Source organism: Anopheles marshallii, chromosome 3 (assembly GCF_943734725.1).
Source record: "Anopheles marshallii chromosome 3, idAnoMarsDA_429_01, whole genome shotgun sequence".
Taxonomy (NCBI): Eukaryota; Metazoa; Arthropoda; class Insecta; order Diptera; family Culicidae; genus Anopheles; species Anopheles marshallii.
The window spans coordinates 76,236,713-76,263,843 of NC_071327.1; the positions used below are offsets into that span (position 1 = coordinate 76,236,713).

Here is a 27,131-nt window from a genome sequence, read left to right on the forward strand (position 1 = left end):
GTCCAGGAAATGGGAAGGATTCGAGATCTACGATGACAAATTGTAGTTCAATTCGAAAACAATCCAGAAATGCCCGAAGTTTTTCCACTTGAACTCGAAAACTCTGTATGTGTTGGAAAACAGTAATAAACACTAAACCAAGTCTAACCAAGGGATCAAATGAAGAGTCATTACAAATCTATCGTTTGGCTTTCTTTGTTTTGGATGTTGTACGAACGACAACACTAGGCTTTGAAATTATAACATCCGCGTTTATCAGATACCGTGTATCTCTACCCCAATGAAGCGTCATGACGACCGCGCTTCCTGTTACTACTTTTATAGGTTAGCTCATCTGGTTTGCCCTTTTTCTCCTTCTTCATCACCGGACCAGGAAGCACGCTGCCGTCTTTCTACGCGCACCTCCAACTAGGTTGATTTTACGCATCCAGTTTCTCTTTTCCACCGTCTCGGTTGGATGGAACTCGAAATTGGTTCACTGTCGATCGCTGTGTGTCTAGCGTTTGCCGGCGGGCACGGCGAATCGGTGAGCCAACGCGCACCAGGTGAAGGAAAACTCGGCGTTATGTTTGGTGGAGCCCAGTTTGGAGGCCTCCCTTCCCATTGGGTGAGTTTCATTTTCGTTCGATGTAGCATCACATTTGATTTTCTTCGTCGTGTTTTTCAACATGTTTTGACAAGAAAAACCTGGTGGAAAAGCTTCCGTGCCACCGCTAGTGGGACGATTCTCATCTGGATCCGCTCTTTCCGTCTCATCTCGCAACATGCGATCAGCACCGTAGGAAACAGTTTCCACGCCGCGTGTGCCCGGCCGCTCTGTGCCACCGTGTGTGGAAGGGAAAATGGGCGCAGGGCGGTTATGTTATAAGCTGCTGCCGTTTGAAATGGCGTTCGCCACTTTTGGATAATTTGTGCGCGCGCCTTGTCGGGCGGCGGCTCACCACCCAACACAACACTCCAATCGAACATGCCGTTTCGGAGCATCGTTACCGCGCTTACGTTGGTGCAGCCTTTGCCGCGTGTGTGCAGTACGATGGGGCGGTTGAACGAGAAAGAAAAGTGAAAAGTGATGTCTTCTGCTACGCGCTGTGTAGCTCGCTCCGGCCTATCGCCTATTGCACAATAGAAGGAAGTAAAAGTGTGCAACAATAGGAGGAAGTAACTCGAACCCCACCGGCGTTGTACATCGGTAGCCAGATACTTATTTTATCGTGTCCGTTTTTTTGTTTCGCGATTTCGTTTTGAAACTTCACTGTGCGCATTTGTGATGGCTTACCTTTTATTCGATTCTATATCTTGTTATACTTTTGTTTTCGTACCATTTTACAAAGCTCCTTTCGGGGAGCGACGCTGATGCTGGCTGAGGAAGGGTCTTTTTTCGTACTGTTTTTCGTGCGTTGGTCGGGGTTTTTATTTTTGAAGGCCAGTTTTAACCCTCTTTTAGTCCTGTTGCGCGATGTTTCCGGTAGGTTTTTTGTTTTTCTTTTTTTTACCAACCCATTTTTCTGTTTTTCTTTAATTTTGACCCAAAATCCGAATGTGGTTTTCCTTTACCAAAACTCCTCACCCGGCAAGTGTGTTTCATTTTGTTGGCGGTTTTTTCTTCTTCTTTTAGGCTAGAAAGGAGCGTTTTGTTAATTTATTTCCATACTTAGGACATACTTTTCCGATTTGTTTTTCCCGTTCTGCTTTTTCTTTTTTGTTGGCTGCTGGGCAGCTTTGATTGAGTATCTGAGCACGGATATTGATAGTCCGGGAATTGCATATTTTTTTATGTTCTTTTTATGTGTTTCTTTTGCTTGCGGGGTATGTTGTTTTCCGTTTAATTTGTTTTTACTATCTCCCGTTACTTCTGTTGGAAGTTATGTAACTTAAAGATGGGATTACGAAGTACGTGGGGTCGATTATATAGCGACTTCATAATAGGTCCATTTTGTGATAAAATCTCCAACTCCACACAAAGCACTTCAAGACCGACAGGGCTGTTGGGGGGAAAAAAAAAAAGAAAAGCATGAACTGTGTACTTAATAACGCTCAGCAATATAAATATAAGTTCGAAACGATTGTTTTTGTCATCATATCGGCGTAAGATGGGTGGGAGCTAACACCGTTCCAACTGTGCGGCTCGGTTGTCTCGCGGTAAATGCCATAAAAATGGTCAACTGGAAAATTTATGAAAAACCCCACACCGCTGCTGTGGGAAACGCGATTACGAGACACGAGATCCGTACGCCGCTTTTCCTTTTTGTCTGCGCTAGACGCGCGGCAAGAGACACAAACAAAAGCACCTAGTGTAGTGCAGGTGAAGTAAAAGAGTGCACTTACACAACCACCGTGTTTTCACCTTTGTCTCGTCAGGAACTCCGGGGCCCCACAGACACACTGCGGCTTCGGGGTGGTTGGAACCGTTTCGTAGCGAAGGGATTTCCCGACGATGGTGGCTTCCATAGTGGTGGCACCGATATGTTACCACGCTGTGAAATTTTTGCCCCGTTTTTTTATTTTTTATTTCGCAATCCTACGGAAGTACGACCCCCGAAGGGGACCATCCTTTGCACCATCTCCAAACGCTCCAAATTCACCGAAGAAAACGGTGCACCACCGAAAGCATATGGAAGGTAATGCTTCTTTACTATGTGTGTGCGCGCGCGATGCGTGCACCACTGGCAGCTGTCGGTCCCGTCTCTCCATGTGTGTGTGTTATGCTGTGGGCACTAATTAGTGTTTCCATCACCACCCGACAAACGACGACGGTGTGACGGCGATGACGACTACGTGGCTGGCACGTAATCAGGGCCATTACCGGTTTTTTTTTTTTACTGAAGCGGATGCGGACACTCCGCATTCGCCCGGTGCTGGTGTGGTGGTGATGCACTAGCCAGTTCAGTGCCTGCCACCGCCGCCACCACAGTGTGTACTGCGGTTGTGTTATTGCCTTGCACCGCAGTCAGTTTGCTGCACCTGCCGCCAGGAATGGTCGGTGTTGTAACAACACTGAGAAGAGTCGTAAAAGGGAGCGGGAGTCAAGACGCCAGGGAGAGAATTCAGGGTGTGTGCATATGCTGGAGGATGCATTACTAACAGGTTGCCGCTGCAATGCTGTATCTCCGTAAGGTGTAATGCACTGCTCACAGCGCTGCGGTCAGCAGACGGAGAAATGTTTTGCCTGTGAACGTTGACGGTTACTTGTTCGTTTAGTATATTTAGTGGCGACTGCAATTACTCTTACTGCATCTATCTGCACACGCATGGAGATTTATACATTATGCTTACGGTTACTTTGTTTTTATGTTACGTTTTATTGAGAGAAGGTAAATGCATGTTTTGTTTTCCGTTTTCTATTCAATACATCTATTTAGTTTGGATAATCTCGTATAAATTGTGGTTTTAATTTAAGAATGATGTGATCAGAGCACTACGGAAGTCTTTTGAATGTGACGTCATCGGGTTCCTAATTAATATGTCAATATGCCAGTGGAACCAGTGATGAGTCATATGATGGAATACTGGATCGTTTTGGTGAATAGTGTGAGCTAATCATAATCTTTACCGACCCCTGAGGGCAGCAGGTTCTAATCCAACCGTAGGTGTTAGTAGGTCTAGCAGGTTCAGTGTCCAGATATTTGCAACATCAACTAGTAGCTAGGGTCGATCCTACAGAACCAACTTAAACTTTATGTTGATCCGTACTCGCTGTGACTACGGGTCGGAGCCAATTGTACTTTATTCGACCTCCTGATAAGTCCATGATTCAATCCATTGTTGGAGTCGTTTCATGCCTTCATACTTAGTGAGGGGAATTGTGATTTCTTACCTACAAGCGATGGAAAAAATTAATAAAAAGGAAAAAGAGTTCAAAAGAGCGATATTTGGAGCGCCGTTCAAAAGAGTGATGTTTGGAGTGCCGCTTAAAAGAGCGATATTTGGAGCGCCGTTCAAAAGAACGACATTTGCAGCACCGCTTAAAAGAGCGATATTTGGAGCGCCGTTCGAAAGAACGACATTTGCAGCTCCGCTCTAAAGAGCGATATTTGGAGCGTCGTTCAAAAGAGCGATATTAAGAGCGGCTTCGGAAAGGAATTGAGGAGCGAAATTTTTGTTGTCGTTCACTCCAAGTAAGATGTGAAACCGTTCCACAAGGTTCGTTTCTTATTTCCTCTCACTACTACTAACTCGATCGATTTTTGGAACTTTTGTTGGATCGCTACGTTAAATTAGAAAGTTTTTGTAAGTAATTAATTTTCAAAAGTCGTTTAACTAAGATTGTCATCCCTTTTTCCCTGTGGTTCGATTGCTATATCTGAAAATGATTATCAAGTTGAATAGTTTCGCAAGGCAAAACTGTCATCTCCATTTTGTTTTGCTTTACCGAAAATCATTTCTCGCCGAACCAAACCACCAAACCGTTGAAATGGTTTTCGGGATACCGCAAACCGTCTTGAGAGACGGTTCGTTCGCACAGAAACGTTACTTTCGTCCGCGTAGCATAGCTGCTGCTGATGGTTTTGTCCCCATTTCGTCGACTTACCCGCCGCGATGTTGATGTGGCACTTTATGCGGTAATGTGTGTTGTATGCGAGACGATGTGGTGACGGCGGCGATCATGCCCGATCGTCGGCAGTGCCGCAGATTTGTAGCTTGTGTGGGCGTTGCGCGGTTTGTTCTTCGTTTTGCTCTGTCGTTTTCAACTAAATCTGACCACCATTTGTGATGTGCGGTAACAGAGAATTTGATCGATATGACAAAGTGTGGGGATGTTTAAAATTTAATCATATTTATTGCTGACCTTATAGTCGTGGCCTTGATTTGCTTGCTGTACTGATGTGTTTTCACCGTAATTACATCTTGCTATCTTCACTGAAATTCTTACACTCCTGGATTTCGCGTCAGCTTGAAACAGAGGATACGTAGGATCAGCGAACCCTTAAGAGGTTGACAAAGATGACACCCTCCTCCCACCACTCCAGCGCGTGTGTGGGGTGTGAATTAGACGATACGGTCACGTTTGCACGTTTTCCCATTTTTCCCCGAGTGCATCCTTCTCCGGGCGTTCTGTGCGCTCATCAACCTTAGGGGGGATGAAAAACTTGCTGACGCGCGTTACCATTATGTTTTGATTGGATGGCACATAATTAGAGCGTATCATGATGGTCTTCGCTTCATCCTATCCCTTTTTTCCCCCGCTGTGGTGCATTTTGTCGCAGGGTATTGGGTGCGAACGAACGGGGGTTATCGTGTAATTTGAAATTGAGACATTGTGCGCAAAGACACATTAGGACGGGTGGCGTATCGAAGAATTTTATGTTTATGTCACGGGGAGCTTAAAAGTTATCGATTTGATGATGGTACGCCACCGCTACCGAACTGTGCACGTTCGTACGTGGAACTCTTCCCCCAAGGAAGGTTGTTGTTACTTTGAAAGAAACCCAACCAAACCTTCGTTGTATGGGAAGCTTAGCGGGGGCGGGGCGAAGGTAAAAGGAAGACGAAGCCGCTTGCGGTGGACACTTTTACCGAAGTTGCTTCGGCTACTTTATGACCACCATTTTTGCTCCGTTCCCTAATGCCCTATTCAAGAACGAAACGCATTAGAGAAAGTGTAATATCCTGTCGGTACGTTCAGTCCTGCCATTTTATCGTGAGACCAGACCCATGATTGTTGGCATTTGTCGTACCATTTGCTAACCTTGCCCCCTTCTCCCTCCTTCCTTCTGAAAGAATGAGCCGCCCCACAGTCCGGGAACCCGGTGCCAGAGTTCTAGTTAACGCTAATTAAATGACCCCAGGAGACAGCATGATTGCAGCCCTCGGGAGACCGAAAAAAGGATCGAACTGTGTGGATTGGTCGTTCGATCCCGGCAGCGGTCAACTTGTGGTCTTCGACTTCGTCCATACTTTCTCCCGAACGAGAACGAGGAACGGCATGGTTTGTGGGGAAACCACTTATCGTTACACTCGCCCAAAAGTCCGGAGTTCGAAAAGGAATGGTGTTGTACGGATGTACGGATGCTCAACTGTGTGAAAAAAGCAAGTTCAATTTTAACGTAATAATACGATCATTTCTTTGCAATATTTAAACCGTTTTTAAGTTAGAAATGTGAGTACCAAATGGTCAGAAAATCGTTCACCCTTTTCCACTTTCAGCCCGTTAGGGCTCGGTTGGGGCAATGGGGGCACAGTTTTCAGTTCATTTCGTAATAAAAACGGCTAAAGATGGCTTCATTTTGCGGGGGTCAGACCCGTCCGTTGGTCCGTAATGTTCGGCAAATGAGTGTCCTGCGAAGGTGTTATGTCTCGATTTAGATGTGAGGGTCCCGGCCAGCAGTGTGGGGTGCTTCTGGAATGTCTTGGACAGAACAGGCCGGGTCATTTTCTCTCCACATTTGCGCATCGTAGGAGAGACGGTAAAGAAAATAAAGGTTATCGTTTTCTGTTTTCCACCGTGTTGACTTGCTCGTCGTTCGTTCGCTGTGGAGCGCATAGGTTTCTTCATCCTCACCGACAGCTTAGGTTTTGATTTTCGGACTTTCCACAACCTTTTTTTTTCTTACTTTGGTTTGCCCCGGCGCCGTTTCGCATCGTTTAGCTGCTGGCCCCAAAACCAACCAGCATGGGGGGTACACAGACAACCTTGGTTCGCTGTTTCTGCATGATGATGGAAATATTTGAGGTTTTCGTTGTTGTGTCGATGGTGTGTGTGTGTGTGTGCGTTGTGATCCTTTCGGTTTCGGGACAAAAATTCAATTTCAGCCTAACGCGATTGTGAGCCGGTTGGGTTATTGCACACGACATTATTAGATATGGTGGCCGCTGAAGGTTTGAAGATTTGATCCCAGTTTTACATGCCAGGAACGATTTGGTGCCGGAACGCACATACACCCCGGACCGCACAAATGAAATGTACTCGAGGGGAAAGGGAAAACTAAAACGAAAAGCCAAAGTGTCCGTGCGACCATTGCAGGACGTCGGGCCTTTATTCTACACACAACATGAAACCTCTTCGACGCGGAACATGGAGAAAATCCGGTCAGGTTATCTTGTATCATGTTGTATTGGGGGGTTTTTTTTTTGTTCTTTGTGTTTAACTTTTGGATTTTTCCTTTGTTTGGAGGTTTTCCTCGAAAGCAGCAAAGAAAAAATCGCTTTTTTTCCGGCACGCTGACAGGAACGGAACCGTCGCTTTTGGACGTTCTAATATAGTCACGAGATGATGTTGTGTGAAAGCTGCCGAACGGTGGTGAATGAGAAGTATCGAAACACGTAAGCCTTCCGGAAGCTTGGCACATGGCACGGAAAAAAAAGAAGGAAACACACACATAATTCCTGTCGGCAGCACCGATGCGTGATGAGAGGTCCGTTTCGACGGAACTGCCAGGGCGCTGCCAATGGTGGAAAACCTTTTGCCACACGCGATCTGTTTGTGTGGTTGTGGGCCTTCCCCACTCCCTCCCCAAATGCTTCACTTTTGCTTTACAAAATCGTTGTGTAAACTGTGGGTACGGTACGGATTACGTGACACGAATGGAAAGCTAGAAAACCTCCTCCCTTTTCGGAAACGGGGTCAAAAAAAAAAATGATGTTACGAAATATGGCACCGATGCCAACCTCTGCAGGTAGGTTGAACCTGCTGGAAAATAAACTCCGAATTTTCCTTGTCTTGTTTACTCCACCAATGTTGGGCGCAAAGTGACAGAACCGAAATCCGTTTGTGTTAAAGCGTAATAAACGTTCGGTGCTGCAAACATTGTAACGCAACAATCCAGTGATCGAGACGAAGTACGTGTCCTGGGCGCGCGATCCTTAAATCATTTTCGTGACATGAAATCAATTTCATTTGCACCGGTTGTCCGGGATGTGTCATCATTTGATGCTTTTAGCATCATGCCGTGGAATAATCCAACGTTGACCTTCAACCGTTTCCGACTACAGGCGGTGGAGCATCGCTAAGTTTCGAGCTTAAATAATTAAATCTTGGCTGCGAGTTTGAGGTAATTGTTTACCGACAGTTTTATAACAGCTTCGTAAACCTTCGCAGCACAATCTAAAGCTGTGTCCCGTTCCGTCGCGATGCGTCCCGCGCTTTATTTACCAAAATCAAACGCTTTCCCGCAAGCCGGATGTCGAGCAAAAGTTTTGTGATGGAGATTAAATTTTCCAAACCCTTTGCGCCAATTCCAAAAGCTGTGGTTTTTCCAATTCCAAACCACACACACACATTCACACACACACTCTTCGCATCCGCTATTGGCCGCCGGTCTAGTGAGGTGGGAGGAATTTGGTTCGTTGAAAATCTCGGCCAGAAATCGGCGAAGGCTTCGATGTAATTGTAATTTTCCCTCGTCTTGGGTGGAGCTGTTCCACATTTTTGCATCAGCTCAGCGGTGTTTGGGACCCGGAACTCCGTGCCGCTTAACCGTGATTGTGTTTCGGAAAGCGAAAGGGATGATAGCTTTTACTTAGTTTTCCTCATTTTCAATCCCATTGCCAGCCGGTACTGGCGGGATGGGAGGACCGGTAGCACATAAAAATAAAGCGCAAGAAACAATGGTTCATCAAGCTGCTAAATAACGATAAAACTTTAACCGACCGGAAGGCGCGCGTGCCTGCTGGCCCCCAATCAGGCATCAGCAGCTTAGCGCGAAGGATCCTTTCTGCTGTGGTCCCCACTATCGGATAGGAAGACTATAGACAAGTTTGGTTTTTCTGCGGTTTCCGTAGGATGGAGGACTGTTTGGACCCGTGTTTTACCGCGTTCGAAGGTGTGTTGTACCGTGTTGGTGTGGACGTTTGATGGGAAATTCGCAAACACTACTTGCGTTCCAGGGCTCACACACACACAAGATGGGACGAAAGATTGCGCGTGCAAATGCGAAGGAAAGGGAAAACGCATCAACGTCAACGTCTTTGCCATTTGTGGTGGATCTACTTGAGCAGACCACACGATTTTCGAGCAGCACAAAACAAGCGGAAAGACGACTTCTCGCCGTTCTTGATCCATGCCAACAACTACTCCCAAGAGATGGCCGGCACGATGGTAAGGGATGGAATTGAAATTGGTTTCTTCCGACCGACTGTACCACCAACACGCTCCGTTTGGCCCTGCCTCACCTGCTGCAAGAAAAAGTGCCGGCAACAATCAGGAACGCAAGTGTTCTTCATTTACCCCGTTAACCTTTGAGGGCATAGAGTACAAGCGCAAGGATCGAAGTGCGAAAATCAGATTAGTGTGGGTTAAATGAAACTTGTTACAGTTTTCTATTTTTTTTTGTCATAGCAGAGCACAACATTTAGGGTTAAGTTTCACTTTTCATTTGGATAAACGGTGTCTAGAGTAAATTTTGGATTTTTTTTTTGGAGGATATCAAATCGGGTTCGAGAGTAAAATTTTCTTAGTATTTATTACTTGGTTATTCATAAATAAGACCATTCTCATATTTAGTTCAGCAAATTTATTAATGTTGAGTTGTGATTTGATTGTTCATACCTGATGCTGTGCAGTAGATCCTAATTAAGCCCTTTCACTGAGGTGGCCTTTTGTGAGATGAGTAGATCCTTCCTAGCTAAGGCAAGAAAAAAAGATCAAGCTCTACAGGATTTCCAAAATGTTTGAGAAATCCGATGCTAAAACCGGTATTACCTTCTTCAAATGACTAATAGGCTGTTAATAAGACCCTTTTATCTGTTAATTGCATACTTTCAGGCGCTTTGAGCAGTTTTGAATATATCTGAGCTCTCATGTACCTGAAGATGTCTTTGTATGATAAATTATTTGAGCTTAAAATAGTCATTATAAAATAGTGTATAAAGTTCCTTTAAGTAGCCAAGCCATTAGATAAGAATTTAATATAGCATTGAATGTTTCACGCAGTGCGATTGTCTGTTCTCGCCCCAAGGGTTACAATCGCTCGACTTCAACTCGACACGATTGCAGCGAGAACGTTACGCTAAAAGGGCATTTCGGGGATAGTTTGGCTTTAGCTTGATCGTTACACCTGCTTGCCTTCCCTGGCCCGTTCGTGCAGCGCATGGTGTGGCAAATGTTATTATTCTAGATGTCTGGGGAAAAGTAATGTTGCGACAGGTTTGTGATCGCAAAACAGACACATCACCCGCGGTCCTTTCCCTTCCAAATCCCAAACACCGAAGATACACCATTCGGGATGGTAATTATGGTCCAGTGTGTACCAGTTCTTACCCACAATCTAATCGAAATTGGCAGTGGAAATCTTGCGTCTTGGTATACATCGTCTTCCTTGGGAATTATTCATACACATACACACGTACACGCGAGCGCGCTCGTCCCACGTGTATAAAAAAGCACACACACATACCACGCACAGCGGCCAAGACTCGTTAACGAAAGTGTCTCGAAGCCGAAATTTTGAGGTGAAAGTTTTGTCTCCCTGACCGACCGAGAGTCCCCCCCCCCCAAAACGACGGGCGCATGGCATGAAGTTTCCGACTCTTTCTAATTTATTTTTCACTTTTTTATGCTTTTTCACTTGACTTTTTTTTTCATTTTCGCCAACCGGAGCTTTTGTGGCAATAATTGAACGGATGAAAACGGTCGAATGGCAAGAGGAGACAAGATGTTTGGGAAGGAAGGGGTGGGGGTGGGGGGATTATTAAGGGAAAGAAAGGAAAAAGTTTGGAATTTGTTTGGGCTTTCCTCCCCGTTCGCGCCCGTTCCGTAAAAGGGGACAGAGCGGTTGCTGTGCCGGGCCACGGTTGATCTCCGTTTCTTTGTAGCAGAGCACTTTCATTAGATGTACAAGCAACGGTCCGGGCACGCAGCGGGTGGGGATGGTAAAATATTACAAAAGGTTAACGTTAAAGTCCCCCAACGAGGCGAGTGCCTCTGGGAAAAGGAGAACATTATGTTGTAATAGTTGAGCATTGTATGGATAAAAGTTCCGATTTCCGGCATCATCCGCCCCCCCTACAAAACCTTTACCGCCCAAATCGATGTACCATTGTTCGTGAATGCGACCTTCGCCGGTGTGTATGCGAGTGTGTGTGGTGTACGATGTTTGTCAAGAGGTAAAAGCACATTTGTACCACAAAATGAAAAGTAAAGCTTTACAAAGCGGAGGGTGAACACACTTGTGCAGCGGGGTGATAAGTTTCTTTATACCTGTGTTTATTTCACCTATGGGGTGTAGTTACTTATTACCATAATTTGTTTAGTAATAATGATCAACTTAATCTGATACATCGTTCGGTATGCCGGAAAAATCATCGCACCGTTCTAGGTAATTCACCACCACCATCACCCGGTGGGATGAAAGTTTCGCGCGCGTAGAAGGCACACCCTGAGATATGCAAAAGCCCGCCGCACACAAGAGAAGAACCTTGCAAGATCGCCCCTCCCCCCTGTTAATAGATGATGGCGCTTTCTTCCGGGCGGGAACTCCGGACGGGTTCGGCATTATTTGTGGCATTTGTGGCATTCGCTTTCTGCCTTTGCGTAAAGAGCACCCCCGGCCACGGGGGGTGCCACGCTACGCGAAAAAAGTTATGAATAATAACTACACTGATCGCACAACCACCGGGCGCGCATGATGCCGTTTGTTTTCTGCTGCTTTGCGAACCCCCCGGGAAAGCTCCAACTGTCCCGGGACGGTGGGGGATCCGCACACACATATTACTACCACTGGTTTCCGTGTGAATATTGCGCGCGCTATGGATAAAAACGGGAGTGCTGCGTGCGGTTGGCGGTATGTGAATGCCCGCGCCTGGGAGGCTGCAAAGGCACGGAGTTCGCTTGGGGTGCCCCCTTCAGCACCGCCATGGTGCGTTTGCATGTTTCCGTTCGGTAGCAAACTTTAATGGAAAACTGCCAACCAGCCACCGTGGTGGTGTTCCATTCCCGCGTGTGTGTCAGCTTTCTCGAAGGGATGCGTTAGGTTCGCGTCGGTGTGGTTAGCGGAACATGGAATGGAACGGAACTTTTGTTACGTTACACTGTGGGCGATGTGTTTAATGGATGTAAAACTGAAAGAATTAATCTATCTGCTCGCTTATTACATTTAAAGCAGTCACAAAAGGTTTATTATGAAAAGGAGCGTATTTTGCGATTAGCGTCGCTTCCAATTGTTAGTTTTGCTTCTTTGTAACAGCTGAGCCACAGGGTCGTTCTGGCATGTTGTTTGTGGGAATTATTTCCCAGGATGTTTGGCCCATGGCCTGTGCTCGTACGTCCTTGGCTTCCAAGGATTTTCGGACGGCTCCTTAGCATCATTCGCTGTACAATTTCAACTGTGTACATTAATTCCTCGCAGTTCCTGGTGTCCAAAATACAAGGATGAAGTTTTTATTTTTATATTTAAATCTTTTACATTATAATTGTTCCAAGTTCCAAAATAATATCATTTAGTGATAGAGTACAAAGTCGATTATTCGGGGCCTGATTAACCGGTGGGCGGATTATCCTTCAGCTAAAAAATGACAACTAGTAGAATAGTTTTTAATCGGTTAGCCCGAGAGGAACTTGAGTTGAGTTGAGTTGAGTTTGTTTGTACAGAGTTAAATTCCCTGGAAATTAATCGACGTTCGATTGTCATTTATATTAGCTAAAAAAAATTAAAAGGATTAGGTTCTTCATTAATTTATTATTCTTATTAGAATTTTGCTGTAGAATTAATTTCCTATCCTACACTTATCAGTGTTAATGGTTAATTTTTATTAATTTATATATTTTAATCTTCAACCTGCTACTATTGTTAAACCCGTCACTGTATTATTCAATTTACTTGCCGAGAATCCACAACGTCCAGAGGTAGTTAGAAGAATTTTGGTTGGAAAAAGGGTTGTCCGTGGTGGGGGGGAGGATGGCACGTAAACTTACGCGTTTGCTATTCTTATCCCCCCTCCCTCCTTATTCCCCCCCCTCGCCTTGGCGTTCTCGTTTTGCTTTCGAAACGGATCCGGATGTGGCCCCGGTGACTGCTCGTTTCGTCTGTCTCCAGTTATCCCCAAAGGAAAGCCTCGAGCGTTTTTGTGGGAGGGCGTTGGGAAGACTTCTAGCCGACCAGCGACAGGGAAAGGAAAGGCTCTTAATTGTGCGGAAAATTGGGTTCATTGAAAATGAAGCTTTAGCACCACGAGGCTCTTACGCTTCTGCATCCCTCTGCTGCCCTGCCAGCTCCATCCATGCCCGTGCCACCATTCCGTAGCGCACGCGTCCTATCCTTTGCAACACGTTCTGCATGCGTTTTTCGTTCCGGGTTAGCCAACGATCCCCCTAGTGGTGGTGCAGCATAAACGTACCAACACGACCTGGAACGACCAACTTTTCTCACTCAATCGCGCACATCGCACAGAAGGTTTGGCCGGAAGTGATTGGATTGGTGGATCCGTGAGTTGGGCTGTGGGTGGTGCGCGCGTGATATCGTGAAGCAGCAGCAGTACACGCGCATTGGTTTCCATACTGTTTTCCGATTGTTGTTTTTTTTTTTGCGCTCTCTTTCTCAACCTGGATGAAGGAATACCAAATTGGCGAGCTCCGACCAACCGACAATGGCACACATCACAGTTGGGGTGATGATCGTTTCGGCTGGTTGGTGGCATGCGGGCGGTACGATGTGATAAAAGTTTGCATACGTGGTTGGTTGGTACCTAATCAGAGGGCGCAGAGCAAAGAATAGGGAATTGATACAAACAATGCAGAATCGTGCCCCGGAGTACGGGGAAGGAAAATGCATAATTGCTATGAAAAGTTTTCCGATCGCGGAATTGTGTTTCATTTCCCGTGCAGCGACGATAGACGGGAAGCGTGTGAAGGCCAACAGGGATGTTTAGAGGTTTTATGTGTTGTTGGTGGTTGGCAAACTTTTTATCTTTAATTAGTTATTTTGCTTGCTTTATAGTTGTGTGCCTTTTTGTGATGGTGCAACAATAAGAATTTCTGTTACAATCTTGTATTGTTTGAAGATTGGTTGTGTAAACTCCAATTGGTAAGCAATGGAGTAAATAGATATCAAACTGTGTCATCTTGTTTCAGTATGTTTTATAAAGGTCTGCCATTTCTGGCTTTCTGTGACATTATTTACCCGTAGCTGGATAGTCAGTCCCTGCGTATGAGTGATTGGTCTGGAAGAGATTTTGGTCCGGGTCCGTTCGTGTAAAGATCGGCGCCGCTACCATCATGCCACCCTGGCGACCTCGAATAGACTAAATGTTGGTATCAAAATTGCACAATTAGAATATATCAGCATGTTAAACATTGTTCCTTTAAAAGCATTGAAGACTCGCCATAATGTCTGTACTTGATCAATCCTTATCCTTCTCTCCTTCCCATGATTTGTCATTGACACATTTGAATAGGCGTGATTTAATTTACTCGTTTTCAACAAAAAAGAAGAAAAAAAAGATAAATTTGGCATTATAGCTGGAAAGAAAATAATTCAAGACAGACCAACCCGTGTCCAACGAACGGAAGAAACCACCCGAACCGGAATACGGTTTGTCTGTCTTATTGTCTTTTTTTTGCTGGGTGTTTTGTGTATGTAAAGGGTAGAAATAGAAACAAAAACCAGCAAACTACCGAACGTTGTCGCGACAACACTTCTTATATCACCCACTCACCCCCGAACGCGCGCCCCAGCGGGCAATCGATTTCTTCTGGACGTGTGCAAGACAACATTGTTGCACCAGCCCACTTCGGCATCCCTTGCTTCTTTCCCCTTGGCATCCGAAAACCCGTTCAGGGTCTTTCGGGGTTTTGTGGCATGTCCAACGTTCATCGTTTTGTGTCTGTTTTTGCCACCATCCCTCAGCTTTGTTTCGGGGTTCGCGTTGGAATTTCTTTTGCAAGGTTGTTTCTTCCCATGCAAAGGAAGTTCTTGTTTTTAATCACTATGCTGGTCATGTTTTTTGGTGGTGGCACTACTTAAAGGGATTATGTTTGATAGGCTTTCGGTAACGTTGGGAGCTTTTTTTTTTACGGCGTAGATTTGGTTAATTATCGTCAAAGACCGCAAAAAAGTGGCGAAAGTCTCGTTAATGGCAGGCAGGATGTTGAATATTTTATTATTATTTACCGCTGTAGCGCTGAAGTAAAAAATACTTTCGGGAAACAAATGATGCAACATCAAACATGTTTTAATTAATATTTAGTTTGCGTCGGAAACAAAGAGCCAGCACTAACGCTATTCAACCGAACCGTTTGACCTTATTTATAGCCCTGCCTCATCACGCTTGTAGTGCAAGTTGGATATTATATTCTGGTTTTTTTATTTTGCAAAACATTACATACGAAATACGGACATTATTCTCTCTCCCATTGCCACCGACTAGGGCAGATGCCTTTGTTCGGAAGCGAAATGTGTGTCACCTTTGAGGAGACGACCTGTTTTGCATTAGCCGTTGCATATCCGGGTCGGTGGGTTTGTTTATAATTGCAGTCTATTTCAACGACGCAGCGTTCTTGTGGTCCGATTCTCTCTCTCTCTCTCTCTCTCTCTCGGTTTGAAATGCAGGACATCATTAAGCATCGGACACGATTCCTTTTTAATGCAATCAAAACCTCCCGTTGGCCCCAGCGATGGTATATTTAAATGCTAAACAATGAAGGCTCAAGCGTTTCCTTGATGTTCTGAAAGCAAATTGGCCAATGCATGGCTTCGTCGTACGGGTACTGAGACGCAACCATCCCGGATGTTGGATGCCGGATGATGGTGATGATAGTTCGGACCGAGATTAGCTGGAGGAAATTGGAGAAAAGTCGCCGACAAATTCGATTATGCTATACGGAAGGGATTGTCAAAGCTCGTCCAACATTAGGGGATGATTGTCAAAAATAAGCCCCATTCGCTTCGAAACGTTCGACAGATACGAAATGGAGGGAGAAAGAGAGAGAGAGATACGGATCCTTCGGCTGGCGGGGACGCACAACAACGCTAACGAAAGCGAGAAAAAGGGCCTTCTCCTCTAATTCGGTGCACACGAGTGCGCGCCGCCCATCACGATCGTCCCCCCTCCCTCCGAAAACGGATGGACCCGCCAATCAAGCTCGCTAGAAAGCGAATCGAGAGTGAAAATGAAGTGCTGCAGCTGATGATGATGGTGGCCGAAATGATGATGATGGGGAGGATCTGTTGTTGTTGCCCCGAAGATTATATGGCCGCTTGGAAGGCATTCCATTTTTGGGGAGCTGTTGACGGGACCGGTGGCCTTTCGCCCAGTGCCGCCCAAGCAAAAGATGGCTTTTAAAAAGGTTTTTTTTTTTATTATTATTGAACTATCCAGTGGACGGTGCGCTTGTGTTGGTGCTGTGTTGGATGGCGTCATAGGAAAACGGTTTGCCACGCGTTGCGTACGGAGGTCAGACATACGTCTAGCAAAAGTGGGCCGGATTGAAATGTCTCTAGAATAACGATGGACAATACGTCAGAGGTGTAGAAAATTTGTTTGTTTAGACATTTAGCTTATAATTATGATGATAATCGATGAATTCTGCTTCAAAATATCAAACCACCGTGCCAAATGAAACATACTTTCAGGCTTTGTGACCTAGAGGAGCTTCTTGAAATTAACTTTAATGCTGTTACTATTATATGTTGTCAAAATTGTATTGATTTTTTAAAAAGATTTTGTGAAATAATTTTATGATAAACTTCTTTCATGTAAATTCAGCCATTTAATCCATTGGTATTGCTCATCAGTCCATTCCGTCAGTCATCCTTTCATGCACGTCAGCTCAATGTCAACGTCAACAGTGTGTCGAAGCCGCGCCAGCGAATTGAGGCGAGGTGGAATGTGTCGTAAGAAATGAGTGTCATTAAATTCATCGCCAAACCCCGCTGTGGAGCACCAGGGACCGAACGTTCGAATGTTTATTTTTTGTGTATATCTAGCGACGCGATTTTCGCTGTCAAAATCCGGATCGTGTGTGGTGTCGTTTTTTTTGTTGCAATCAATTCGACGATACGCACACACAGAAGGGGTACGGTTTGATGTTCGTGAAAATTAAGCTTCCCAAGCACAGCTAGTCAGCCAGTTGGTCAGAGTGGCGTGGATGCTTTCTCCTTTTCGAACTTACCCGGTTTTATTTTGGAGGACTGTGGCTGTATGCCACGCGACACTCATATCCGGCATCGTTCGACCTTCCAAACGACCTTGTCCGCTTCATCGTTGGTATGCGTCTGTTGCACTAGCAGACAAAGGGGAGTGCATATATTATAGCTTTGTTTTCTTTATTTAAAAAACGCATGAAAGCATACGCCGTCAGAGAGACAGTACACACCGCCTGGAAGAAACAGGTGTTTGTTGGTTTAACATTCGAGTGAAATGATTTCCCGTACCTATACTGCGATGCTTTCACCGACACTCACTGCAAACCTCACGAAGAATTGCTACCTTGTTTCAGTTCCTTTCTATTCCAATCATTTATTCCTGTCGCTGCATGTGCAAGTGCAACTGAAACTAACCTCTTCCGTTTTGTTTGCTGCACTTTCGCCCATTTTCGTTCACAGAATGCCAATACAGGCGCCCCAATGGACAGAGTTTCTCAGCTGTCCCGTTTGCTGCAACGAGTTTGCAGCGAATTTACGCCCACCGATCAGTCTAGGATGCGGTCACACCATCTGTCGCACCTGTCTCGCCACACTCCACCACAGGCAGTGCCCGTTCGATCAGGTATGTACATAAACCAGATGACACAATTATTCAGGATGGGAATTTCAGCTTCACGAACATGATTTTGTTGACTATTTCATGACATTTAAACGATTTTTCCATTTATGTAAGGTTGTTTATGACTTGAAGGTCCGAACCGAGCATGCCCGGGATAAGGCAATAGACCAGGAAGAAATGCCTTGAGGAATTTGCACTCTCTGCAGCCATTATAGGAGTGATAATACGGCTAAGAGACGTTATAATTATAATAAATAAAAAAATAAATAAAATCTGTAAGGAAAAGAAAGCCCACAATGATTGACTAGCTCAAACTTCTTTTGATGATAATTTTGTTTTTAATTTCCACAAATAACTTCCGTTTGTTGGAATAGTGTTGGATTCATCTGATTCAGATTCATGAATCAGAATCAGAATTATTCTTGTTCCTTTCATAATTTCTAATGTTACCTTTTGTTGGATTGACAACATCATTGTGATTATTTGGGGGATAAGTCGAAAGCATACGAATCCTTCTTGAAAACTCCTGCCACCGATATCTTTGAAATCAAGTTTTAAATGCATTCGATCAATATAAATTTACTTTCCGTTCGACTTTATAATCTACACTTCAGAATGAAAAAAAATGAAGATGAGAAACACGCGGAACGTTTTATGGCCGGGAGTGAAACGCAGCAGCAAGCAAAACAAAAAGTCACACACACAGAGCAATTGACTGCCTTCCGGTACGGTGCCAGACCCCGAATGTGAATAACTCACGTGGAAAAAGTAATCAAATAACGGCAAGTCAAGGTTGAAGCACAAAGTAAAACAAATCAACTAGCTTGTTGCCAAAGCTCGAGCCACCGGGAGCGAGAAGAAGGGCACTCCCGAAGGGTTTCCTCGCATGCAAAGAAAGAATCCCATGCCGCCTTTGCTAAGGAGCAATAAAACTTTATCATCTTCTCCATCCTGGAACGGGCCGGGCTGGCACTTCGACAGCTTGCAGGAAAAGTCGTCCCGTGCAGTGTGTGTGACACGGGTACATCATCATGTTGGACCCCCCAAGACACTGCGTGCGGCCTGGTGTAAGGTCGGAAGCGTCTGTTGCGTGATGTCATTCAATATTAAAGTTATGACGTTGGTTCCTGATTCCGGTTGGCGTTTCGGTGTGCTCCCAACGGGCTCTGGACGAAACGCGAATCCCCCTGCGGAAGGGATTTAGAACATTAGCTTCCCAATGTTTCTGTGTGTGTGTCGGTGGAGATCCTTTTTTGGTGATCTTCCCACTAGTTGGAAGATTTTATTTGGTACGAAAGAAGGTGGCAAAAGGGTTTCATATGTTGGAGATTTTGGAATGTTATTTATTTCCACGGGTGTGCCTTTTATATTTTTGCCTCCGACCTCCGAAGGTGTTTGATGTGAACGAAACGCATATCTCCCGTGTGCGAACATTTCATGGTGTGATGTGTTTTATGCCAAGATTCGTCGTACTGCATCCGGTTTGCTTCAAATCGGAAATGGAGAAAAAGTGCTTCAATTGTTTCCTTAATCCTTCGCTATATCTATCGGTCGCAGATGTGTGACCGGCGATAGAAGGAGGAATCCTTTTCGTGTGCAAATAAAGCATATAACTCTTGGCTTGCAATAAATTCATTTTTACAGAAGAAAATCCGCAACGGGGGTTTTAAATAAACAACCGAATTCCTTTGTATAAAATCTATATTCAAAGCTATATTTGGAATAAATCTGACAAGTTCGTTCCATTCCTTAATTCCATACTAAAATGTTTCAAATAAAGAAGAGCACTGCAATAGCATTTTTTCTGCTCTTTATTAGCTGGAGTACATGTTTAAGTTGAGAGCAATGCCCGGTTAGATACTGCAATAAATTTTTCACAAGAATTAAAAATTTAAATTGTCCTTTTACCGTCGCATACTCAACCAGCGCAAACAGACACTCAGAACGCATTGTGAAATGTGGGAAAAGCTCCAGGAGCAAGACGTTCTTTCCTCGGTAAACCCACTTTGCTTTGCCAATTCCTCGCCAGCAAAAAAAAAAACAGATTCCTTCTTTGCTCTAATCTGATTTACAAACATCCGCCACAAAACAAACGTACGACGGGTACGGGCCCCGGGTGGTTGTCATCCCTTCGCGGTAGTTCGCCTTATCAGCAGCCGTACGATCTTCTCCCAACACAGGCAACCATGACACAGTTGCACAAACGAAATTGGTAAAACCCGTCGATAGGTGACTTGATACAGCTTAAAAAATATACACCAGTACGACCGGAATCGGAGCACCAGACCGGAATATGCCGGCAGATACTCCACGAAACGACTCGAAAGGTATTAAATTTTGATGCCCTTTAGGTGGGTTTGTTCTTTTTTTTTCGCCTCCCGCTTCGAGTGGTGCGTGCGTATCTCGACTTCATACGGTGTATCCTATCAAGTCCCGGCCATCCCCGGGGCCCATTGCTCCCTCCCCAACACTGCCTTTATACATTATGCGTGTGAGGTAACGTTCTGGTGAAGCGTATGGAATTGACGAGATTGTATCCCTCTTTTTTTTTGTACGGATGACTTTCCGAGAACTTTGGTGAAAAGTTGGCCAAGGGATAGGGATAAGCAGATGTAACACCTTTTGTTCCTTACCGGGCCGAACATGGTGGGATTTTTAACTATACCATCGGCTAATATCTCACTAGAGGAAAATCCTTTCCATTTTTTTTTCTCGTCCGGCTCCGGTTTGAGCGTATTACTAGACAACAAGGGTGCGCGTGGAACCCTTTTTTTCTGCACGGTCGATGGTTGGTTGTCTCAATTTGGCGGGGGGGGGGGGGGGGGGCTCTTGAGCCTCGTCGACGATCGAGCGATGTATTAAGTGGAACAAATCCTTGCCGAAATATTTAAACCCTCCTGGTGCCAGACCGATACCGATGGAAACGAACCGGAACCATCTTCAGGGGAGAGTCGGAAGGTGACGAAGTTTCCATTTAACCGCTGTTGGTCATGTAATCACAGGTGTGTGTGCTGTGGCGTGTGCCAGGTGTAGGGTCCGAGGGGTATGCGAATTGTAGCTATTTATGTAATGCGGTGAAAAACACGGATCTCCCCCCCCAAAAAAAAAAAGGATAAACCGCTTGCTTATTTTGTTCTTTCTCCACCAGTTCTGGTGCTTATGTTTGTATTATTTAGCATACAAGACTGATCGCGCTCGCTGTCCTTTCCTTCCCGTGCCCGCCCTTTCCTGTGCGAACTATTTTATCGCGCCTCGTACAGAATTTGGCTGTTGCCGGATGAAATTTGATGAGGGATTATCATTTTCCAGCTCATTTTTAGCTGGTTTGTTTTGCCTGTATCGCATCACTTCCCATGTAACATGCGTATGATGTGGCAAATCTCGTGCCGAAAGTTAACGAATATTTGTCGTGCATTACTGTACATCAAAGGGAAATAGGCTTTCAGTAAGCGGTTCCCGGGGTACGCGTGGCGTGTGCTACCAGATCAGATAAATGTAAAATTCATGTATGGATGCCGGGGTTCTTCTTTCCTTTTTTTATTCGTAAATTACATTGTGTGCTATCTGGCAAATTCGAACGATTGGCATGATCCCGCGACAGTGGCATATTCGTTCTGCTGCGTAATACGCGAGGCATAAAAACAAACGGACCCAGTCAGCAGCAACGGCACAGAGTACTTACAGCGCACGAAGCAACAAGAAAATGCGCCCGCAAAGGCAAATGGATTTGTACCCGCTTAATATGAATAAGTTTATATTACGTTTATGATTTTCCGCAGCGCTGTGGATTTTCCGCGTGAATGTTGCCGTGTTTGTGGGTGTGTGTGTCCGTGTGTGCTGTTGTGTGGTTTTGAGACGTTTGAGCGCTCCGTAGCAAGTTTATGATGCCTCCGGCACCGATAGCTTGTGGTTACGCGCATTATGCTGCCCCAGTGTAGTTATGCTCCACGCACGGTGCACGGCGCACAAAATAACGAATACGAAATTTGAGACACAGCGGCGAAGAAATCGTAGTAGGACCCAACGGGAGAAGGAGTGTCGGTTTGAAGGAGCGTGCCAGTGTGGATAGGGCAATTTTTCGTTTGTATTCGATCCTCGGAAAAGCTCCGTAGCTTCAACACTGTAAAGACGAGCGCGGTCCAGGTACACGATGGTGTTTGGGGACGGTGTTCTGGCGCTGTTTGCTGTTGCGCTTGGCACCGACCAAGATAAGCGTTCGATTTTTTTCCCCCCCAATGTTTTTTGCTGCCCACGGTCCATGTATCTCGACGCTACACACGAACACATCCACCCGAAATAAATCTAAATCCTTGCTGAAATGGAACCGGTGCTGCCGTAGCGAACCACCGCTGCGTTTGTTTTCCCAGCGGAGCGTTTTGTCCCAAATGGCTGAAACGAATTCGTCAGATAAATCACACAAGTCGTAAGAAAATACGCACGGTATCTCGCATTTCGTGTCGGTCGGATGGTTCTCAATATGTAGACCTCTTGTTGTGGGCAATATGCATGTACATGCGGTCATATCCTGCACGGTGATGCCCTGAGTGGGTTTATCTGCATCCTTGCATGGTGTTTGTGCCACATAAAGATTCCAACCGGTGATTTTGATGGCCGTATGCATCCGCCAGTAAGCAGCTGTAATCCGAATGCAGGAGAGTTTTTGCTAACCGGACAATGAAATGTTGTTAATAGGCAAGTTACATGCTTGTAAATTGGTTTGTTGAGCTGTACACCTACCCAGTTCAACTCCGATCCAGAAGAGACAATTCAGCTCCGATGCAGACTCCGCTGCAGAAATCAAATCCGGGGTAAAAACAGGAATCAATTCAGGAGTCAAATTCGAAGTTGGAGTCAAATCCAGAGTCTACTTCGAAGTCAAATCAGGAGTCAAATCCCAAGTCGACTCTGGATTCGAATCATGATTTGACCTAGACCTTTTATTTGTGTCGACCTCGGAGTCAAGTTATCAAATTGGGAGTCGGAGTCAAATCCAAAGTCGAGTCAAGATTCGAATCCCTGGAGCAAATCCGGAATCGTACCCGGAACACCCCGGATTGTGTATCATATTGTGCCAAGTATCTGTTTTCTAACGTACACTCTTTACCGTTCTTTCTCTTGCAGACTGTTATATCGACTGATTTAGATTATCTACCGATAAATAATGCATTACTGCAGTTGGTCAGTGCACCGGGTGCCACGTCCTCGCCGGCGTATGGCACAAAGGGTGGAGGAGGAGGGGATGGAACGAGCAACACTAACAGCAATGGTGGCAGTTCATCGCCAGGAGGAGGAAGCTCGCAAGGCGCTGTTTGTGGAAGCAATAGCAGCACTAGCAGCGCAAGTAGTAGTACCAGCAGTAGTAGCAGCAGCAGCAGCAGCAGTAGTAGCAGCAGCAGCAGCAGCAGCGGTGGTAGTGCCGGCAACAGTACCAACGCCAGCCACGACTCAACTTCTTCCTCCGGTAGTATAAATCCTTCGCCAACTGCCAATGTTTCCAATGCTTCCGCCGGCATTACCGATCCGGACCTCAACTCGACGAGCGTGCAGAGTCTCAGTCCAGAGAATCTGCAATACTACAAAACGGCCAAGGCATGTATCGAGGAGCTGGCGCTCTACCTTAAACCGTGTCCACCGCCTGGTAGCACATCGGTGGCAGCGGGTGGTGGTGGGGCTAGCAACAGCATCGTCAGCTCGTCTGGCCCGTCCGGTGCAAGCCTGCTGTCACGGCAGATGCAACGAAAACTGGTGATACTGGTCAACTGTCAGCTGATCGAAGATGAGGGCAGGGCACGGTCGCTCCGTGCCGCACGCTCGCTAGGCGAGCGCACGGTCATGGAGCTGATCCTACACCATCAGAATCCGCAGCAGTTGAGCACAAACCTGTGGGCAGCAGTGAGGGCACGCGGTTGCCAATTTCTCGGCCCGGCCATGCAGGAGGAGGTGCTGAAGCTAGTGCTACTGGCCCTGGAGGATGGATCGGCCCTATCACGCAAGGTGCTGGTGATGTTTGTGGTGCAGCGTCTTGAGCCACACTTTTCGCAAGCATCGAAAACGAGCATCGGACATGTGGTGCAGCTGCTGTACCGTGCGAGCTGTTTCAAGGTATCGAAACGGGAAGGTGACTCCTCGCTGATGCAACTCAAGGAGGAGTTTCGGACGTACGAAGCGTTACGGCGCGAACATGATGCGCAGATCGTGCAGATCGCAACGGAAGCAGGTTTACGGATCGCACCGGATCAGTGGTCCTCGCTGCTGTACGGTGACACGGCGCACAAGTCTCATATGCAGAGCATCAACGACAAGCTGCAGACGCCCCAGTCGTTCGTGCAGTCGGTGCAAGAACTGATTATAGCCCTACAACGCACCGGCGATCCGGCCAATCTGTCCGGCTTGCGCGTACAATTGAAGCATTTGGCGGCGATCGACTGGAACAGCGAGAATCACGTGCCCAGTTGGGCAGAATGTGCCGCCGCTCTGCAAGCGGTAAAACGTGTCGTCGCGGGATTGGTGGATTTTGTGCAGCATCATGGCAATCGAAAACTGCAGGAGGCTGGCCATCTGGCACACAATCGAAACTACAAGATCAGCTTGTGCCGGGACCTAAACAATCGGGGCACTTGTCCACGCGGACCGAACTGCACCTTCGCGCACTCGGACGAAGAGCTGGAGAAGTATCGGACAAAGTTGCGAAAGAGTCACGGGAGCAGTGCGACCGCCAGTCTGCGTATGATGTCAAATGGTAAGGATCATCATTTAGGTGGTGCGGGCGGTATGTCCGGAACCGGTGGCCAGTCAGGAGGTGCGACTCGAACACGTTCAGCAGTGGACTATCATGGGCATCCGAGTGGTGGTAGTAACGGTGATGGAACGAGCGGTAGTATGCATCAGAGTTCGTCCTCCTCCCATGGTTACCATTCGTCTGGCGAGGAAGCATCGTCCCCGGTGCGTTATCAAAAGACATCTTCCATTGGTGGAGGTAGCAGAGATGGACCAGGAAGTCAACATAACCATCGGATGCTTGATAAAAATCACATCGGTAATCAAGGCAGTGGTTTAGGCTCTGGAACAGCAGGGGCAGGTGTTAATGGGCCTGGAGGTACCCATCCGTCGTCGTATAGCGGTGGTGGCCCGGTGTCTATGAATGGTAGTACGCGTGGCGTTTACCCTGTGGCTGGAGGAAGTACATCCAATCACTACTCACATTCTGGTAGCAGCGGAATGAGTTATTCGAACCGTGGACCCCCTCATCACTCGGCAGGTGGACCAGGAGGAGGTTCTTCTTCACAGGGAGGTGGTCAGCATAATTCTTCCCAAACGATGAGATTCCGTCCTCCGCCACACATGGGTCCAAGCCCGGGAGGATCGAATGCCAACGGTGGTGGAAATTATCACCCTGGCGGTCCAGGACTAGGTGCTTCGCTACCGCCGCATCCCAATATGCATCATGAGAGTGGTGGTAATGGTACCCATCTTCCAGGCGCATACCCTCAGCAACTTCCTGCCACACAACCAGCTGGCGGTCATTTGCCTGGAGCACATCAGATCGAAGCACATCACCATCATAGTCCGCTGGCTAACTCGGTGCACCATCAACCACCGTACTTTGGTGGTGGTGAATACCCCGAAGGTAAACACGGCACCGAACATGGATCACTGCACGGTCAGCCACATCACCATGGCCATAATCATCCTTCGCAAACAAGACGACCGCCCAGCTACACCGGTTGGGACAGTCTTGCTAGTCCTACCCATCATCATCTCGGGGGTGGACACCACGGAACATCTGGCAAGGTAGGACCGTCAAGTCATCAACAGCAGAGTGGCAATTTCGGAATGGCAGGACATGCGGGACAACAGCCACATCCATCAGCGGGTAATGCACCGTACGGCCCTGGTGGAAGCCCAAAGAATGGACACACAAGCACCTCAACAGCGCCCATGGGGTCAAAATTCATGGGTGGCATGCAACATCAGGCAGGTCAGCAGCAAAACTACCATCACCAGAAATTGGGACCACAGGTTCGTGACTACAAGGAAAAGCACCAGGGCAATCGGGGACCGCATCTAGTTCCACCACATGGTCACGGTGGAATGCCATCGATACCTTCCACCGGACCAACGTACCCTGCCGGACGTAATGGCCCACATCCACCTCCACCGTATCTAACTTCCCCATTGCCGATGACGGGACCCAGCTCCGTGGACAAGAATACTTCGGGTCCAGTACCGCCACCACCACCACCACCACATCATAACGGTTACAATGGGTCACAGGCTGCTGCCTATCAGCATAATCTTCAACAGCAACAGCACCATCAGCATCACCATCATGCCCATCATATGCATCATGGTCCTGGGTCGTATCAACCGCATCGACAGGCAGTGGGTGAACCATCCGGCTATCTGCCCAAGATGATCTTCGATACGCTCGGAACGACCGGTGGAGGAAATAAAAAATCGTACAACCAACAGCTGATGAACCAACATCTGAACGAAATTGGCATGCCAAACCCAGCAGCCGGTAAGGACATGTTTATTCGTTCCGATTCGCTCCTCGCTGACGAGGACGCGCTCATGGTGGCGGAGCAAGAGTTTAACAATGCGGCCCAGTATGGACCTATCTCGCGCATGAACCCGATTGGTACGGAACGTATCGATCTGGGACTGACACCACGGAGCCACCCAAGACAGGCCAGTGTGCACCAGCGGGGTGGTGGACTGTGGTCCACCACCTCCTCGTCCTCGCTCGGAGACAACCCATCACCCACGGGTGGTGGAAATGGTAGTTCATCCACTTCCTCACCGTTTTATGCGGGCAGTAGCGGTGGCATGATCCCGCCTGCGATACAGCAAAATCAAAAGCACTCGATACAGCCACCTCACCATCCATATCATGGCCAGCATCATCCATCCTCATCCTCCACCGTGCACGAGAAGATGGCACCCGAACCGAACAACAACTCAATTGACTTTGATCTATTGCGTGGTGATAAAAAGACGCTAGAGTACGATTCGTCAGTAGGTTTAGGGGAATGTTGCGACACAGTCGCAACATCGACTAGTGGTAGCAGTGCGTGCGTTGAGTCGGACTTCTTGCTACAATCGTTGGTTTCGCAGACTGGACTAACGGGTGGTCGTTATGGGCAGCAACAGCAGCATCATTTTCATTCGATGATGTCGGAAAGGAGCAGTTCTGGGGATGGGATGGATGGCATGGGGATGGGACATCCACAACAACATCCGTTGCAACATCAACAACAACAGCTTTTGTCGAAAGTGTCCCAATCGGATCGTTGCAATGGTGGAGGATTGAATGATCGACTGGCTACTGGGGGATCCGCATTGTCTCCCGCCTGTACCAACGATGATCTTCGCAAGATGAACGATATCAAGGTATGTAGTAGTTCTCTAGCCGAATCTGCCCATTGAGACCAATTTGAGAATTGCGCCTATTTATTAAAGCATTAAACACAATTGTATTGATTTCGGTTCACTTA

The 27,131-nt window shown here is 46.7% G+C and overlaps 1 protein-coding gene across 1 annotated transcript in view; it reads left to right on the forward strand.

Moving 5' to 3' along the window:
• The window catches only part of LOC128713350 (uncharacterized), a 32,894-nt gene that overhangs the window by 4,793 nt on the left and 970 nt on the right, over positions 1 to 27,131 (forward strand). The window contains exons 2-3 of the mRNA XM_053808208.1: positions 17,475 to 17,637; positions 22,756 to 27,027. Of these exons, the coding sequence (XP_053664183.1) occupies positions 17,476 to 17,637; positions 22,756 to 27,027 (4,434 nt within the window). The 5' untranslated portion in view covers position 17,475. The remainder of the gene's footprint in view (positions 1 to 17,474; positions 17,638 to 22,755; positions 27,028 to 27,131) is intronic.